Source organism: Brachionichthys hirsutus, chromosome 14 (genome assembly GCF_040956055.1).
Source record: "Brachionichthys hirsutus isolate HB-005 chromosome 14, CSIRO-AGI_Bhir_v1, whole genome shotgun sequence".
In the NCBI taxonomy this organism is placed as follows: Eukaryota; Metazoa; Chordata; class Actinopteri; order Lophiiformes; family Brachionichthyidae; genus Brachionichthys; species Brachionichthys hirsutus.
The window spans coordinates 8,592,066-8,612,188 of NC_090910.1; the positions used below are offsets into that span (position 1 = coordinate 8,592,066).

A 20,123-nucleotide genomic window follows, 5' to 3' on the forward strand; every position below is an offset into this window, starting at 1 on the left:
GGGGAAAGATTTGTTTTGACGGTTTGCTTAAAAAAAACACACAAACACAATTTGTAATTACCGACCTCCACCAGCAGTATTTGCTCCAGGATATGAAGTTTACATGCTGGCAACACGCTGCAGAACCGTTTTTGCTCGCTCCCCGAGCCATTTTCTGTGTCAGTATTTTCTTTTTTTATATAATTGGGCTTCTAATGAAAGGAAACACTCTGCTCCAAGTTGTTAGCGTGTCACGTAAATTTTAAAAAGAGTCACCATCTGACACAAGCTGTCCACAACCTTTCTGAAAAATGAAGTTTGGGCTTGTGATTAGCTGCCACTGTAGTCACAAAAGACATTTTTACATCACACATCACCCACTGAGACTTCAGGATAACACGAGGAAGTGGAGGAACAAAAAAAAAAACCTCTATCAGCTTGAACGACTCTCTATATAATCAAATATCCAAAAAAAGCAGCGCTAAATGGGCGCAGAAGTCTTTGTCCTTTATGTTTGGAGTTTTGGGAGGCTTGGAAACTTGGAAACTTTGATGCAGTGATGCTGCACCTGCGATGACTATATGAGGCCAAAATGTAAATTTGTCCAATACATTCCCATCAGCACCAACTGATCATTTAAATCTGACAGAAGTTGTTCAGCTGCACAAAAACGTCTAATTTTAATATCTTCTAATTGGACAGATATGTGAATCTGCAGGAATAAAAAAGGAAACTCCACGTTGTCCTGCTTTTTCAGAGCGAGAAACGACGATTGCCTCTTGTCATCAGGGGTCAGGGATCATTACCATGGAAACAGCTGCAAGTAACCCCCGAGAGCAGGTGGCTAACGCCCGTCTTTATTTTCCTGCAACTGTCTAACTCACTTATCGAAATATAAAAATATAACGATGACCTACTTAGAGATAACTTTACGAAACAGCTGCTGAAGTTCACCTCTGAAAGCATGAAACTCGTGCGTTGCGTCACCGGTGACGTCTTCGTGAGCGCTTTAGGACTATTGTGTCTATTTTAACAGAGACTGTTGGGTCTGTGCTGAATCACGGCCCTGTGTTCTCGGTGACTTTGCATTTAGGTATTGCTGTGGTCGGTGATGCTGGAGCCAGCTGGGTCGGGGTTGTTATTTGTGACAATGGCGAGGTCAGACTCACAGTTTAGCTACAGGGGCAAAAGTACAGCTGGGCAAAGTCTGTCCTACTGAAAGGCCTGCATGGGCCCTCATTTATCAACCGTGCGTAGACAAGGCTCACCTGTTCTTAAATACGCTGCTCGTGCACGTTGGGATCATTTGCATTCAGAAATGCCTTCAATTGACCATATATGGTAGCAGCACTCCCCTTAAAACTTCATTTGAACGGATTTATTTCTCGCCAATTGGACTAATCCAATTAGACATAACACACTCGGAGGCAAATAATTTTCTGCTCAGAAGGGAAATGGCATTAGATATTCATGATCATGTTACACACACACAATGAGGAATCGAACACAGCAAGAAGGTGCTGTGTTCGATTCCTCATGGTGTGGCATTTGTACGTTCTCCCCGTGTCCGCATGGCGTTTCTTCTCCGGTTTCCTCCCACCTCCAAAAACACATGCAATTTAGGTGAAGTGATTATTCCAAAATTGTCCGTGGTGTGTGCGTGACTGGTTGTCTGTCTATGTGTGACCCCCACAATGCGTTTGGTACAGACTGTTTTTCCGACAGACCCTAGATATTCCATTGATGGTCAGTGTTAGAGTTTGAGGTGAAATCTTTTATCTACCGTACTCGTGTCTTGCAGTGTGAATAAAAGACGAAGGACGAGGACCCTGCCTTGAATCTCATTCATCTGCCTCCTATTTGTTTCCTTTGCCCTTCATTGTGCTCAAATTCTTTGTTTCGTGACAGTTTATTTATCTGTACTTGTTTTCCATTTCATTTCCATTTCCTCTTAACTCTTTCTCTCTCTCCTTGTTTCACGCTTTAAACTTTCCTTCATTTTTCCTCGTCATCTTTTCCTTCCTCTCAATGTGAAATACTAATCCCTAGAATATTAAACATAATACTCTTAGTTCTGAGGATATTAGATGAATCCACTGGATTCCAACCCAGTTTAACAAACCACAGTTCTCTCTGAAGCTAAAAGAGATCAATAAGGTAGTCGAGGAAGAGGAGGGTTATCAATCTGCTCCGGTGAGCACCCCTCCACGCTTCGTCCCTCTGAAGCAAAACAAAATGCATCAACTGTTGCTTGGCCTTTGCGGTCTAATGCACAGTTAAGAATCAGAAGCTTTCCAGGGACGGCTTCGGAGAGAGAAACAGCCCACTCAAAATTTGGTCACCCTACTCCATCCAGCTTTACCTCACCGTAGCAACCACCGCTGCATCATCACCCAACAATCAATACATGATGGACAATGACAAAACACGCAAAGCAGGCAAAGCTGAATGATTTGAAGGACGACTGGATAAGAAAGCCTGATGCATTTGGGACTCAGTTTCTTGAGTCCCAAATGCAGAGAATCTCACTCAGCGGAGAGAATCAGAAGGAGCAAGGGGCGAATTGAAAAGTCTGATAGATAACAGAAAGTTCTGCAAGGCAATGGTCTTTGTAGTCAGAATAATGAACTAGTAGTCTTTATGCAACCATCGCTTTGCTTCTCCTGCTTTCTGCTTTCTCTCGCCTCACCAGTGCCCCCCCCCCCCCCCCCCCCATCATAATGAAAACCAATGTTTTCCCCCTCAGCCACTCCTACAGCGTGAGTCCGTCTTCCTTGCCGAGGTGGTGGGGGAGGGCTCGCTGTAATTGCTCAACAGATTGACAGAATAAGGGGAGCCCAGATCCTGAAAGTTCAAAGTGAGAATGGTGTGGCCGTGCACAGAATGCATTACTTCATGCATGCCAAGTCCTTTATACATTATTGAATGTCTGCCTCTAAAGAGCGCTGCTTATCTGCAAAGTGCAATTTTGAAGGTACAGTACATCCACCAGATTAGATCAAATTATAATTTTATCGGCATAATTTCATATCTTAGAACTCATGAGAGTTCTGCAGGAGAGCAGGAGAACGATAAGCCTCTCCCACGTCCCCTTTTGCACATTACCATCGAGTATAGCGCCTCGGCTGGGACTGTCTGGCGGATAATAATCAAACGGCCATGATGTGACAGTGACTCTCAAGGGGTACAAGCGTTTGGCCTTTGATCTCTTTCTCAAGAGGGAATCTAAAGGAACATCCAAACGTAGCACTCACCCTGAAGACTTGCAGCAGGTCGGATAGGTGAGCCTTTGATTGTGATGAATGAGTGGCACGGCGGATTTATATGCTTGCGTAATAAATGTTGTGTGTGTGTGACTGCACAAAACCAGAGGGGAAAGCTGCTTGGGGAGTTAATCAGGTGAAGCCTGGTGACATGGACTGCAGGTTGGAGTCTTCATGCAGCATCTTGTCTTGAAATCTGTGTAAAATATCAGAAGAAATAAACCTTAAGAAAAAAGTCATAATTTAGCTTGATCAATGATTTTAATCTAGAATTAATTACAACTAACTACATCGAATCGGGCTGTGATCTCGAGCGCCTTCCACCCTATTTAAAATGGGCATCAGCGAAACGCACGAACGCCGTCCCATCGGGAGAACGGCGCTCTTCCTCTCGCCAACGCGTTGTCACAAGCCAGACAGGCAGACTTGTATTCACTGCTATGATAATCCAGCTAGTATGTGTTTCAGTCTTGTGGGGTTGGTTCCCTCTTGACTCGTGACCTCTGACCTGCGGCAGACTGTCAGCGAAGGCAAGGAGTGTGCACGCGATACTGGAGGACAGAGCAGGGAGGGTGATTATCACGCCCCCTTGACAACACTAGTGGGAGGAAAAATGTCGGAAGCATCGTGCAGCCAGCTCTGTCTGTAATCAACATCTTTATCCATCATCATTAACCACTGCTCAACAATGCAAGCGCCATCGCATCTGTTCGTCCACCCACTGGGATGCACAAGGCCATATTCATTAAGACAAGGGTAAGAAGCGGGAGCAGGCTGGCTAATTGTGCAGAAACATCAGTCATCTACTTGCCCTGCTTGTTTTGCCCCCTTCAGTCGTGAACATGCAGTGCAATGCACACTTTAGAAACTAAAAGCTGATGAGTGGAAAAAAACCACAGGAGTCTGACCATATCTGGGTAATTAAAGCAGCAGACGTCACTCATGCAAGAACCCCCTTCCTTCTGAGACCTGCTGATAAACATGCAAATGCTGCATCGCATCCATCTTTCCCTTTCCTCAGAGGAGTCAGTCCAACCGAGCGGGGAGAGCGGTGCAGCCTAACCTTCCATCGACCTTTCACTTATGGAAGGGCTTCTTCATTTGTGACCCCCCCCCCCCCCCCCACACACACACACACTTACTGCTTGAAGTCATCAAACTTGGGTACGTCGCTGAGCAATTAACACTACTCCTAAATCTATCCTTCCATGATGCATGCAACCACATAAAATGTGCTGAGCCAAGCACATCTCATGCATTTCAAGATGGATGAGACCAAGTAGCGTTTGTCTACAGGCGTGTATCCAGAGAGAATGTTCAGGTGCATGATGTTCGCTCCTCACCGCACGGCTGAACCATTCTCACTTGTGTGACTTTTTTCATCCATAAAAAAGGATTTTCTTTGGTTGTGAAGATTCTTACCGTGGGTTTTTACGCTCTCCCCTTCCTCTTCTCAGCATCCCAGTTAGTTTCTTCCCACTCAGGTCATTTGTGTAACACAGTACAGGAGAGTGGCGTGACTGCAGGCCTTGATGAAGAATGTTGTTGCAAAGCGTAGGTTGTTTTAACATTCTCTGTCAAACAAAGGCCTTTTAAAACTTTAAATTCCTATAATTCCTGTTGTGTGCCTTGAAGTGTTTTAGAAGGACTCGAGCATGTATTTCTTCTTCAGTTACCTTTAAAAAAATAAAAAATAAAAATAATTTTATAAAGACTCTCTGGAACATTATAAGACATGAGGCTTTACTAGGAGCGAGTGAAGTTTCTATGAGCCATGCCACACCGCTGTAAAATATTTAATTCATCCTGCTAACAAACAGACAACAAAACCTCCCCTTCAGGTTAAAAACATCACATTTGCATATGAGGTGGCTTTTAATGTACAAAGTGGATTACCATGAAATTGGGTGAGCATGTCGTGTATATGCTCCCAAAAGGATGACCTCTTTTTTTAAATTGATGACCGTGTAAACTTTTCCCTAACGGCAACTAATGGACAAACTTAATTTATTTTTGTCTCACTGCTGATAAAAATACACGGAACCTCCTCAGCACGTTTGATGCACTGAGCTTCATGCTATTGGATGTGATGAACACTGGAGACTCAGGTCCAGACAGTGGCTGATGGCTTTTGGGGACATTTAGCAGACATGCATATTCATTTAGAGAAAGAATGAATGTAATTAATGTTGCTTAATGACTGGGTGTATTCATTCATTCATTCACTGAAATGCATCCATAATTAAACCTATCTTAAAATTCAATTAAACTCCAGCAGATCAAACACCTCCTCTGGTCGCGGCTGCATCTAAACCTCAGTCCGACTGTGGACACACACACACACACACACACACACAGTGCGTCATTATCCTTAATCACAATGGAACAACACTGAGTTGACATAATGGCAAAACGTATGTGTCGATCGCTCTAATAGGAGTGTGTGAGATATTGGTTGAGGAAGCTTCACTGACCTCCTCTCTTTCTCTTTCTTCTCCTGAATCCAGATTAAACTACAGATAATCCTGATCCTGCCGTTATCGGGCCGTCCTTGTCTTTTCAGACCATTTCTCTCCCGTTTGGATTTATTCCTTCCTACTCAGCTCTCCCATCTCCAGACTCGTTCATCTGTCTTCTTTACATTTTAAATCCTACCCCCACAGTATCCCACTCATTTATCCCGGTTCCTCTCATCCCTCCCAGAAGTCAAGCAACTACAATAAATTTAGACTTTTTTGCTTTTTTTGGGGGGGGGGCAACCGCTATGGATGAATGAGGTAGTATTTAGCAGCACAGCAGCAGCATTTCCCATGAGCACCACTGACTTGTATTGTAAAGATCTTCGTCTGGATATAACGCAAAAAAAAGCTACTTTTTTTAAATACACATTTTCACAGGATGCATCAGTGATAAACAGGAAAAAGATTATCTTCCAAAGTTTGAATCCCACAATTCTTCCTTATGTTGAATGTCCAACAGGAACATTTGTTTTTTTTTCGCTCTTCAATGAGTTCTTGTAGTTATTTCTTCCCTATTTCAAGCCTTTACCACATGGTATCAAGTCAAAAATGAAATTCTCTGAAGAAGAATGTCCTCTTGCATGTTTTTTTTTTGTCACAGACAGGATTGTCTGTGTGCTGAAAATAGCTTTCTCTGAATTTGCAGGGAATTGGATCACAGACAGAAGTAACTTTGTAGAATAGGCTCCCCCCCCCCCCCACTCACATTTGAATTGGGTATTAACATTATGCATTATATTGAGACGAGAATTGTAAAGTTAAATTTCTTGCAGCTGCTTTAAAGCTCCGTCTTGGCTCCAAGGAGCTTCCAAATTTACATCATTTGAAAAGCAAATGCACTGTACAAGAAAGTCCATTATGTTGCGATCAATAAGTCTGTCTGCATGTAGGTACTGTAAGTCTTATGTGAGGAATAACTGTTCAAAAGGCGTCCCGGCCTTTTAACCCTTTAAAACTGCAAAAACAAACATGGATTGTACATAGAAATGGTCTTTTGTGCACACTAGAGTTTTTTCTTCTTCTCGCTCCGCCTTGCTGATGCTGTAAAACAGAGCAGGTTTGCTTTCCTTGACCCTGTTTACTAGATACAGCGTGACGGCTCAAGCTCATATTTCCATTTCCATTTCCTGGCGCGCCGTATCCTTCAGCAGCTGAGGATTTTAATGAAGGCCCGCCTGAATTCGATGTTGAAGGTGGTGTAGATAACGGGGTTGAGCGCACTGTTGACATAGCCCAGCCAGGTGAACGCGCCGTACAGCCCAGGAGGCACGTAGCATGTCCTGCAGTGGGTGTTCAGAATGTGCGTGACGAAGAATGGCAGCCAGCAGATGAGGAACACCCCTGGAGCAGCAGCCGGGGAGCAGGGAGGTGTGAAGGGGAACAAAAAATATCAGTAAACATGAGTGCGCTCGGCTAGTGCTTCCTGCAAAACCAGCAAATGGTGTATTCATATTACTTTAACAATTAGGATTTAAGAGTTTGAAGGGCGGCTTTTTAAAAACTTTTCCAAAACACAAGGGCAAGGGCAAGGGCAAATCTGCTTTCATCCTTTCAAATTGCCCCCCTACAATAAAAGGTGCAACAACAGGCGTAGTGAAGGACCAATTGAAATATTTTGGTTTCCCATTAACCTGTTATATCCACAGATAAGATGTGAATATCACCAGCAGCAGACATCAGGACACTTTATAGCTGTAATGCATGCACAGGGTTAGGGTTAAAGGCAAGCACGGTAATTGGGGTTACGACATCACAAAACTGGGAAGCAGGTGTGAAGAAGAGCAGAGCGTCTCTGATCTGGAGGCAGTATAACGTAAGACACCTCTGATTACATGTCTGTCAGTGCGAGCTTCCCGGAGCCAACTTGACCAGGTTTAAAGTGACCGGGCTGGTGTTGTGTAAACCAGAACCCTGCAGACTTCCCTGACATTACAGGATTTATTGTGGTTCTGTAAACCTTTTGGTGCCATCAAGGCCCGACGAGACCACGGTACAGGCGGCAGAAACGAGGCTAATGTTTGTATCTACGGCACAGAATGCATAAAGTGCCATCATGCTATATTAACATCACGTCCTCAGCTTCTCCCACTGAATACAGTCTCCACTCACCGAGCACAATGGCCAGCATCTGAGTGGCCTTCTTCTCCCGCGCATGCATGCTCCTGAATCTCGAATTGTTGATGTGAGAATGAAACGCCGGCCTTAGCGACGTGTGCGTTCGTCCGTTGGACAGATCCTTCACCTCGCAGCTCATCCTCACAGGAGGGTGTTGGTTCTTGCTCCCGTCAGCCACCTCCACCTCCTCCTCCTCCTCCTCTCGCTCCTGCTCCAAATCCAGCTCCGTGCGCCCGCAGGTGGCATGGCTGATGCTGCAGCAGTTGTGCATGTCCACCGGGGGCAGCACAAAGTTCTCCACAGGTCCCGTCTTCGGCCGTTTGCGCCACAGGCAGCCCGACAACAGGCCGGGCTCGGAGGGACCTGAAGGCTCGACACTCTGCTGTGAGATGCAAGTAGAACCAGGACACACATGTAATAGCATAGCAACATAAATACAGAAATGGTGCCAGACTTTTAAAATAAAATATTACAAATATTACAAGCTGAGTGGTATTCTAGTAATAATAATATTATTAATAATAATAAGGCACGAGTACGATTTAATTGAACGCAGTATTGTTTTACAGCTTCTTTATTGCCTCTTACAGCTCCTTGGAGTACTAGTATGAAGTTTAAGGTGTGGGATATATTTTCCACCAAGTCCAGAAACATATTTTTGGTCATGTCCTCTTACTCACAGACTCATCTCTTCACTCATTTCCTGTAGGAGATTGTTATTCCCTACACGTTTATGAGATGGAAATTTTGGAGGCATTGCGGTGCATCATCCACCGACCTTGCTGAAGAAAAAAAAAAAAAGCCATGGTTTGGAATGACAATTTTTCAGCTCATGCTTTGAGCCTCGGGCTGTGACAATAGCAGAATGGGGAAAAAAAGTCACACATACATGAACACACACACAAAAAAGTATATATAAAAAAAAGCTTCTAAAACCGCCCTGCCTGCTGCCACGTGACAACCTGACGCCATGTTCAATACAGAGAGCTAGTCAGACATTAGGCTGTCAAAGTCACGACGTTCCCACGTACCTGGTACCTTTAGTTTAAAATAACACCCACCACTTTAATCCTTATAGGCGACAGGTCTCGCTTCGCCTTGGGAGTCTCCTCCTGCAGACATGTCTCCTACGGGAGCAGAGGGAAAATCATTTTAAAATATAAAGAAAAAATGGTCATATCTATCTACATATTATAGTGATCAGTATGTTTATTTCGATCAATACCCGTATTATTTTATTTTTGATTTATTTCTTGTTATTTATGCTGTTGACATAATATAATTTCAGACCCTAATATCTTGCAACGCTGAAATAAATGACAGATGTGACCCCAGAATTTGCTTCTACACCCAGATCTGCCTCGATATAAAGTCATCCCTTTAACACAAAACTTCATTCAAACATCACCAAAAATCTTTTAGAGATATCTTGCAGGCAAATAAATAAATAAAAACAACAACAAAAAAATGAACAGGACCCTTCACTTCTCTAGCCCACCTCTCCAAAATCTTTTGTTGGAATCAGGTCTATAGTTTTTGCATAATTAGGGAAAAAATATATATAAAAAAAAAAACACCTCTGGCAATGTTAAACAATGTGAGAAACAACCTCCTGGATTCATCCCTATATGTTGATCCACTCCAATCCTTAGCTCAAGTACTGTAGTTTTTACATATTCCTGCAGACAAACAAACAAACTGAACAATTTACCATCCAAATGCAGGTGAAATTGAAACCTCATCAGTGAAAGTAATAAATATAGAATTTTAAAAGGTTTTGCTGTGCAGCTAGATTCAAGCTCATACATGAGCTGCATTCGAATCAATGATTTAGTCAGTCCTATTTTTCATTATTTCAAACACTGGGCTCGATCCCAACCAGTTCTCAGCAGCTGCTTAAAAAGTCAACTGTGACATTACTTACAATGAAGGGAATGAATTACTACACATTCACTCAAGAGGCTCCCGGACTCTCCAAATCAATCTATCGATTACAATTATCTCAGTGTTTAGTAGGGTGGATACAGGTAGGACATGCCCTGATGCGTCTTTTCCCACTATAGAAAGATAAAAATGAAAGATAGAATGAACTGGAGCGATGTATGAAACTTACTGCAAGTTGAAAACTGAATTCAGGCTTGTACTGTAATGAAATAAAGGCCATCGTCGCCCTCTACACAAAATCAGTTATAGTGACACGATTTGGACGTCAAAGGACTTTACTGAGGCCTTCTGGGAAAGTTATTTAATTTTGTATAAATGAAGTTCTCCTGATCGATTACCATTTTCATTTTAACATTCTTAAAGAATATCTTCAGTTTTACAGGGACAGGCGTTTTAGCTGCTTATAAACAGCGATTTACAATTACAATGTCATCTTTGACCTTGGAACATCCTAAAAATGAACCGTGGCAAAAACCGGACAAAGTTTATCTACTGTTGGCTCAAAGTAATATTCCTCTGAGTCATCGGATTTGTCCTCTGAACGCTTTCGCCTGTGACTCAGGGTTACGGTTAGACAATGTTATTTTAGCAAAATAGTTTTTACTCTGACCTTTTTTACTTTTTCTCACAATGGCAGTTTATTTTTTATATTATGTTGGAATAATTCAAGGACTTTTTGAAAGTGAGTTATTTCTGCTTAAAAAGAAAAGGACAGGCGAACGCATTAAAAGCAAAGCCAAATATCATTTTATTATAATGATGCACAATGCGAATGAATTCAAATGAGGGATGGAGACTGAATCCATATTGCATGTAAAAATATAAAAATGTTAATTCGCTTATTAGGAGCTAAGAAATATTTGCACTCTTCTGAGCTTCACTGTAATCATATAAATATTTTATATTATTAGATGTAAATAAGTTTATGATATATCTGTATATATGCTTTTAGTTTATTGTTAATTTTGACAAATGCAAATATCATGCTAAACTCCAGCCACAACCTGGCAACCCAAACAGCAACAGCGTCTTCCAATGGTTGGTTAATCAATGGGCGTATGATTGAAACAGAAATAAGGTGTCTCACGGCAGATGGTGGGGTGGAGCCTGGCTGCACCTTTCCACTGGCCTGGCCAAACGTGATCCTCTTCCGCCTCATCCTGAGGAAGATGTAGATCCGGATGTAGACCAGCAGAGTGACAATAAACGGCAGGTAGAAGGACACCACCGACGAGTAAACGACAAAGTCCGGGTTGGAGATGGAGCACACCGTGGGGTCATCTGCAGCGAAAGAAATGCAGATAGGAGGCCGGGAGGTCGACGCGATTCACAGCTGACAACCTTAAAGTGCGCCGTTCTGAATATAATCTCCACGGCTTGACTCGTAGTCCGCACGCAAGATGAACCGCACATCGTACAGCAGCGCACACGTCGACTCACATCGCTGACTGTTAAACTGCATGGAAGGCTGATTGATAATAATTATGCTATGGATTGGAATAGGATGTACGTATTATTCAATCAAAATCCCAGAGTCCTAGATCCATCCAGAGAGCTGATTAAAGATGTCAGTGGCATGAACAAATGTAAGTGATTTGCCTCTCCCTGGATGCCCCTCCAGATCAATATCACACACCTCAATACACAGAGAGATTGAAACAAGGAGCGACAGATACAATCTCTGTCGGCACACACTCCAAACCAACAACGGTTCCTACACACATTTGCCTCATTTGTTTTGGCACGTTTGCAATATTTATTCTGTCAAAATTCTATTGGGCCGTGATCTTATGGTTTTGGTCTCTTCTCCCAATGTTCCTGTTTAATTTCACCATAACAAACAATTGGATTCCCAAACTAATGCTTCTCTCTCTCCACCATGTATGGCTAATGCTCATTGTTATGCTTCTGCTGCTTCTTATTGAAATGAAAAGAGCTCTTCTTGTTTTTTTTTTGTAATTCTGTGTGTTTTCTTGTTTGTTGTTTGAATGAATGAGGAAGATGTGATTTGGCAGCACATCGTTTTTGTGACTTAAAACACGAGCGATCCAAATGGCTTCACAGATTTACAGAATATTACATCATCTCTCTACCTATACAGAAACTTAATTTCACAAGAATCCAGTGCATGTAACTAAGAAATAAAATGTTGTTCTTATATTGATACATTTTGACAGAAACAGCAGAACGACTCACAGAATGTTGCTTCTACAGAGAATAAATAGGCTACTGTGAAATGTGCCAATTCAGTTTTACATGTTTTAATGGATCTTTGCCTCTCTGTTGATGTGCCAGTTCTCATCTTCACTGCTGATAGTCTCAATACTAAAGACATAATCATAGAAAACATTATACAAAAATCCACACGCTCAGTATTGCAATCTCACAATGTGTAGCAAATTGACTCTGAACAGCTAAATTGGCTGCTGCACCTTTAAAATCCTCTTCAATTTGTTTTGCTGTCCCACTGCTGACGCCAAACAGCAAATTCACTGAATATATTTCACAGAAAATCCTAAACCTCATCCTGCAAAAAAATAGACTCTTCAATGCACCGAGGCAAAAGAAAGAAGAACGTTTTTTTTCTCCCCTGACCTGTGGTGTTGAAACCAAACAGCAGGGGAGAGGAGACGGCGAAGGCCAGGACCCACACGGTGGCGATCATTGTGAAAACTCTCTTCCTGGAGCGATGGGTGGTGTTGTACAGGACGGGCATCACCACTGCAGTGTACCTGCGGATGCAGACAGAGGCAGTCTGCTCAGAGGATAGATGGCAGCATTTGAATGAAGCGTCCAGTAAAATGGAATAAGTAAATACATAAACAAACTGCAGAGAGAAAACAGATAATAACAAAACACAAACACCAACAATATGGCAGAAAAATAAATAAATAGTGGAGATTCAAATGAAGGGTTAACAGTGGTCAGAAGAAGCAGCAATCCTATTTGGACCTTGACCCAGAATGGATGTGATGTTATGCTGTTTGGAGCCTGTAAAACGTAAAAGTTCAGTCAAAACACTATTTTCTCCCCAATTCTCCCTGCCTTTACCCCTCTGCCTTTACCCCTCTGCTCTCTGCCTTTACCCCTCTGCGCTCTGTCTTTACCCCTCTGCCTTTACCCCTCTGCTCTCTGCCTTTACCCCTCTGCACTCTACCTTTACCCCTCTGCTCTCTACCTTTACCCCTCTGTCGTGTCGCTGTCTGGTTAAATAAAACACTGATGGGAAAGTGAAGTGGCCAAAAGCATTTTACATGATATATATATATATTGATCGAGTGCAGCTTTAAGTTACACGGCTAGTTGAGGATAAAAATGCGAATCCTCTGCTCTGAGTCGCTGCTCAGAATCTGTATCTATGCTGTGAATACATCCACAATTTTGTATTTCACCCTGAAATTGGATGCAAAATCTTTCTTCCGGGGTAGATCTGTGAACAGACCGGCTCCTCCCGTAATTTAAGATGACCGGTCTTCCCTGTTATCACAGCAACAATTGGTCTGAACCTTTAAACAAACAGAGCCGTGACAAAGATCAATGACACAGCATGCCTCCGGTCCTCCTCTTTAATATGGCACCTCACAAACCGTGTGATACTGAAGCAGTCGTCTAATAATCAATCACAGCGCACCGGAGGGCTCGACAGAACTTTACAGATATACTCACAGCAAAAAAAAACACTGCAGGTCAAACTTATGCAAGCAGGCATGGAAGCATTTGCAATAAAAAAAAAAGATGCACAACGCTAAATACAATTTTCATCCCAGTCTGATTAAACTCTTGCCCTGTGGCAAAATTTGTGCATGAATTTAATGAATGTGCCATTAAGGCCCGCTCCTGGCTGCAGGATCTATGGTGTTGAATTTGTGGTGCCTTAAACTTGCAAAAACACAACATTGATCACCAACTTTAGAATTGGTTTTGGATGAAACCCCTAACCCCCCCCCACACACACACACACACTCTGTTTTGATCTCTAGCAACTCCTGAGGGAAATATTTGCTTCTCGTTCTACCAGCTTTTCTAGGAGGTTCAACAGTACAGCTCTGTAACTACGTCTGTTTGCTCCTCGATGATATATAGAACGCATTAAGTAATCGTTTCTAGAGGTTCTTCTCTGCACAGCTGTTAGCCACGGCCAAACCTGAGAGCATGCAAGTATAGATCAAACAGTAAACCTGCAGGCCAGACAGCGAAGCAAGCCGAATCTTACTATAGAGCCGAAGGGTGGATTTACAGAAGGTGCAGACTCATCACTATGAGAGACCATTTTCACACATTGTCACATTGATTTCACGTTGTCAGTTGAGAAACTAGAATAATTGGGTACTAAATTTAGACTCTCTACAATACAAGGGCACATTATTACATAATAAATCCACATTTATTAAATTTGTTATCCTGTTGCACAAATTACTTGCAAATTTGCAACCTAATCAGATTAACAAAAGGCAAACAGAGCTCAGTGCCCTGTTAATAATTAGAACATTATGAAAGAAGAAATGAAGATTTAGCAAATTCGGAAAGTAATTATCAGAACATGTTAGAGGAAGACTTCCTCCCCACACATATGCAAACATGCAAACACCTTAAGCTGCTCTCACAGACTTGATTACTTTGATATAGTTGAACTCTTGATGCCTGCAGGTCGTAAGTTCAAAAACTCCAGAGAGCTATCAAATATTAACCATGACACAAGAAGAAAACCAAGCAAATGAATAATGCAAACACGAGATGCACGTCCACAGTAAGAGCTCACAGTCATGGCATGGCATGGCTCCTCCTGCATTAGTGCAGACAAATGTACAGCAGTCAGATCCGAGAGAACCGAGGCCATCGAATGGAAGCACGCAGCTCACCAACTCTTCATCTCAAGCTCCACCTCATTGTGTCGCATCCTGTCACTTGCTGATGCTCGCAGGTTGTTCGCCTCACCTCGTCAAATTTCAAAAACATCCGAGGGAAAGAAACTATTACCAGGAAGTAGGGAAATCTCACATGGAGGACATTCATATCGGCGCGGCCATGGCAACATTTGAAGTCGCATACAATGAGGGAAGCAAGCAGGTAAAACGCACACAAGCACGCACACACGCACACACACACGCACGCTCACCTGTCAATGCTGATAGCACACAGGTTGAGGATACTGGCGGTGCACATCATCACATCCAGCGTGACGAAGATGTTACAGTAGAGCCGGCTGAAAAGCCACGCACCGCCGACCACCTGTGCGGGACAGACAGGCAAATTAACAATGCGCTCCCTCCTTTGCCGTGAAGTGTGAACAACCCATTGACTTCACACATGAACAAACTCTTGTGTGTGTGTGTGTGACACTAGGGTACAGAGACGGAAAAGTGTGCACCTGGAGATAACTTATGTGCTCTTCAATCAGGAAGTGTAAAGGTTCCGCTCACATCGCACTCTGCGTATCGAACGTGGAAGTGTTTAACAGTCGAAGAAATGTGTCAGACAATTATTCCCAAGGGACTTTCAACTCCCTGTGAGGACTCGAGCGCAAGGCTAAAGCAATAACACCTGGAAACAAATCCCCAAAAGCAGAGCCATCCTCAAACCGGCAGCCTTTACACGCCGGCTCCCACAATGGCAACAACTGCCAGAAAAAAGATAAATGGAATTCAACCGCCTGAATCGCTTAAATCCGATATGGGAATTCACATCTACCGGCAGACTGATGGGAATGAGTGCAGCCAAACACACAAAGGCACAAACAGACAGCAATCTCCTCGAAGCCCGCTGACATTTCTCTTTTCACACCACCTCATTTGGCCTCGTATCCATGCATGGTAATCCTGCACTTGAAGGAACTTTCCACCGATTGCACACATAAAAAAAAATCTGTTTGCCCATCACGGTCGATGCCACTCAGTCTGTGGAAATGGCTGTATAATGTTTCCTGTGGCTCAAGCTGGGAGCTTTTTTCAATTCCCAGAAAAAAAAAGCGCCCCGACATCATCGGGGTCATTTCATTTTGCGTTTTCCCGTGACGTGTTTTTTAATGAACGCGTGCCACAAATTGGGAGCACTGACGTTTAAAAAACGAGTGTTTAACGGGCGGAGAGGGTGCAATCGGTTAAAAGTGTAGAAGCGAGCATTGATCCAGGCGACCGTTCTCCATTTCCTTACTCCATACCGTTTCTAAGTACATGGTGCGTTCACAGTCGGGACGCTTACTGACAAGTCCTGGGGTCATGAATGTGAGTTCTTTTCTGAGAAGGAAGCATATTTTGGAGACGCTCTCATTCCACTTATTAAAGACACAGTAACAAGACATTTAACAGCAATGACTTTTGGACTTGTCAAACATTCAAATCTTGGTTAGTTTCAGGCATTGATATCTGATTTTATGCTGCATAACATTGGCCTAGTTTATGGAATTGGGACACGGTGGATGGATGATAGCCAGTATAACTCTGCCTCAGTTGCACCAACTCTGACCATCCCGTTTTAAATCCTCCTTCCAAATCCTTTTACTCTTGTCAACACTCGGAACTGAATTCCTGCAGGGCGACTTTAATTTTCAGTTTCAAAGGCGTGAAAACCAGGAAATTTCCTTTTTTTTTTTTATTCGGTATGCCACTATCTCCATTTATATCTCTGCAGGGACCCGTTCTTTTCAGAAATGACACCAGTAAAGTCGACAACATGCATGAACAAACACACAGACACTGAGGCGAGCGTGCGAATGCATCGTACGGGGATACGATGGCAACTTCGCAGAGCCATGCAGAAATCCATATTTTCAAAGCAGTGACATCTGCTCATTCAAACAGTTTAAACTGCTTTACCAAAGGGATTTTGTTTTTTTGGTGGGGTATTCTTGGCGATGGTGAACCAGGTACAGGCACAGCCAACAATGATTCACGTCACCAACTCAACATTTGTATGACTGAATCTCTCATTTTCTCTCAGAAATCACGCAACACAAGCGGATCTGTTTCTGCAGACGTGTCACACATTTCCTGAGGGACGGAGACACCGAGCAGGAGGAAGTAGGGAAAGCGAGCACCCAGTTATTGATGACATCGATGCCATACATTAACTGCACCATTCAGAGAATAGGCGTCAAATCTTTTTTTCCTCTGATTGACCTGCCATTGGAATCGTTCAGACCAAACATTCAGCAGCAGCCTGGCTCCTTGGTAAACATATCTGGGAAAGATATCTTCCAGGTGTGAGATACACCTGCCCTTGAAACACAAACTCCAAAACTTCAAATATGTTTTTGTACCAGTTATTGTCGAGCATTACCTAACTGCAGCGTGTCATCATTACTGCCTATCTTTCTGTCATTGTGTGTAACAAAGCTCCAAATGAACCTCATCTCCTTTCCTCTCTGACTGCAACTCCGTCTTTGTTGCAGAAGTTCACTTTGTCTTCCTCCTCACAACTGCCTGTCGATTTTCCTTTCACTGCTGCCAAGCATCGTTTCAATCTCTTCCACGTCCTCTGCTTATCTCCATTGTCTTATCATTCTTCGCTTTAGAGCTCCTGATCAATGATTCCCCACTTGAGGTACTTATACCACAGGGGATAGATTTGCAGTTGCCACCATGGGAGTAGATTCAATTGAAATAAAAATTGTACGGTACGTTGGCAGTTTAAAAAAACAACAAAAACAAATGAATGGTAGTATGACAGAAATAAAGTCAAGTCAATTTTATTTGCAGAGCGCCAAATCACAGAAGTTATGGCAAAGAAAAAAAAAATGTTTTAAAGTAGTTTTGCATGATTTCCAAAAATAAAATAACTGGGTAAAAATAATGTTTAAATAGTACCTAAAAGTAGTAAACTAAAAAGAACTTGAACAATTCCATGACTGAATTTACATGATCTCAGCTACTCCTTGGTAGTAATCCCATTACTGTGCGCTCTGGCATTTTAAATGTTGCCTCCCATCAAATATATTATTTAATCTCTCAAGATCCAGTGCTTGAAGATCATGAATTGACCGTGTCAGGCTGTTGAAGGACGTGAACAATCTGCATTCATTCTCAAAATGTAACAGATCCACTCGTACAGCAACACCTTCACAGCATTTCAAGCAACACAGCAGACGGACAGACAAACAAACAAACAAACAGAATCTCCAACTCTAGTTGGGCGGAGGTAATTGAAGGTCAAAAGGTTGAATAAATGGTTGGAAAAGAAGATGAACTGTGACTAATCTAAATAGTTAACTGCTGTATAAACAAGCCACTAACAGTAGAAACTGTTAATAAAATGAATGGTGGAAATAGTTAACTAGTGAATACATCATTTAAATAGTTGGTTTATGTTTAAACCATGAATTTAGACTACCCACCTTCTACCATATTAAAAATGCATCTCCCTGTGCGCCCTGCTCTAGTTCCACAGCACTATTCCAATTCCTCATCAGCGCTTGACTCGTTTATTATCAGTTAAATCCACGCAGTGTTTCCACCCATACCTCGCACCCAGGTGGATGCTCAGCGAGCAGACATGCCACTAATATTAGCTTGAATCCCAAATGCCAGCGAGGTGATTCAAAGCGGGTCAAAAAACTGACACCACAAAGAGCCTTGAGCAAATCATATTTCCATAAGGAGAAGGCAAACAGGAAAGCATGAGACTGAAAACGGAGCGACGTGAAATAAAGAGGGGCGTTAGCAATGAAGCAAAAAGGAATGAAGGGAGAGGCTGCAGCTGCATATTAATGAACACTACTTAGCACTTTATATGATGTTATTAATTTAGTTTGATTCGATGAAGTGATATCTTAGCTGGATAGCTACGTTGCTGGCATTGCTCCTCAGATTTATACCACTTATCAATTATAGACCAATGCTTTGTTTGCAGGAACGGTGACAGATGATTCTGATGCCTTTTGCCTTTGGTGAAATTCTAAACACCCTGCCCTCCCCTCCTCACCTCAAGGTACACAGCCCAGGGCATGACCAGAGAGGCCACCAGTAGGTCGGCCACAGCCAGGCTGACCACCAGGTAGTTTGTGGTCGTCTGGAGGGAACGCTCCCTCAACACAGCCAGACACACGAGCACGTTCCCAAAGACGATGGCCAGGATGAGCAGGGAGTACAGCATGGCGTAGTAGTGACGCTCATCCGTCCCAGATGCCTCTGAGCTCTCATTCCTGTCGTCCCATCCGAGACCGTCTGATTCGTTCCAAAGCTGCTCTGTGCTGCTAAACGCCGCCATGGAGGCGTCCCGTTGGCATGGGAGATGAGACGCTTGGCACACCTACCAATGGAAGAGAGCATAGTTTGGTCACATGCATTTCTCTCATTTGTCCGATCAAAATGCAGTTCATGAACCATCATCAAGGCCATTTCGGGTGAGGTGCCTTCTGGGAAAGAGCCCCCTGGTTCCAGACAGAAGTGAAAAGCACCCCGCCCCGCTTGCTGTACAGGAACTGCTGTTTAATTTGTTCCTGCTAAATTAAAAATGGAACCTCATATTGATGCCTCTGGTAGATAAAGATCTTTGGCTCCGACTTGACTCCATAAATCCCCGGTTGGAAGTCATACACTTAAGAGCAAACTTCATCGATAATGGAATGCACTTGTGATCTTTCAAGTCAGACTTCCATATGTATTGTCAAGCAGCTAACAAAAACAGGAGCTCCAATGCAGAGACGGTAACTTTAATGAGCGGCTGGCAGTTTGCCTTTGAGCAGTGTCAGCTATAGGTTGGCTCATCAGGGAGGGGTAATAAGTCAGAGCTTCCATCCTGAGAGGTCCGTTTGGCTCTGGTCCCGGGCTCTCCTCCATCCTTCCTCTCTATTATTCCCAAACTCCCTATCGGGGCCCGGATCCAATGACTGCCCCGTGATGATGCGTTCACCTGTGTTAGGTGTTAAAACAAACTGACCCAACGCCTCCTTTTCATTTGTGCAACACAAGACAGGAGGTAGAGAAAGGAAGTCCATATTTAGATCTGGGGGCTTTTAAAGATTTTCTCAGTCTATAATTCCACTCAGTTCCTCTGGGGCTCAAGTATCATATGATTATCTACCAAATAATCTGGAGAGGCAAATAGAAAAACAGTCACTGATACCTGGAGGACACCAGTTTGACACAGAGTTCCTACAAAATAAGGCGTGGAAGGTCTTGAGGAAACAAACCGTGTTAACGCACACATGAATTTTTAATCGCCCGCAAAGATTTCTAACTAACTTCTGTCCTCGATTTTTGTTTGTCAGACCACTGACTATTAACTATACCTCAATCAGGGTTAATGTGCAAGAGTCATTCAAGTGTGGAAAATAAGCATCAATGATTTTACTACATCACACACACAC

General features: G+C 43.0%; 1 protein-coding gene across 1 annotated transcript; it reads right to left on the reverse strand.

Annotated features, from left to right (window-relative positions):
• Window positions 1–6,905: 6,905 nt before the first annotated feature.
• On the reverse strand, window positions 6,906–19,039 carry drd3 (dopamine receptor D3). The gene is made up of 7 exons (XM_068747767.1): window positions 18,737–19,039; window positions 14,937–15,049; window positions 12,416–12,552; window positions 10,908–11,101; window positions 8,938–9,003; window positions 7,871–8,258; window positions 6,906–7,102 (listed from the first exon to the last, which is right to left on the reverse strand). The coding sequence occupies exons 1-7, from the start codon at window positions 19,019–19,021 to the stop codon at window positions 6,906–6,908; spliced, it is 1,380 nt and encodes a 459-aa protein (XP_068603868.1). The 5' UTR covers window positions 19,022–19,039.
• Window positions 19,040–20,123: the final 1,084 nt, after the last annotated feature.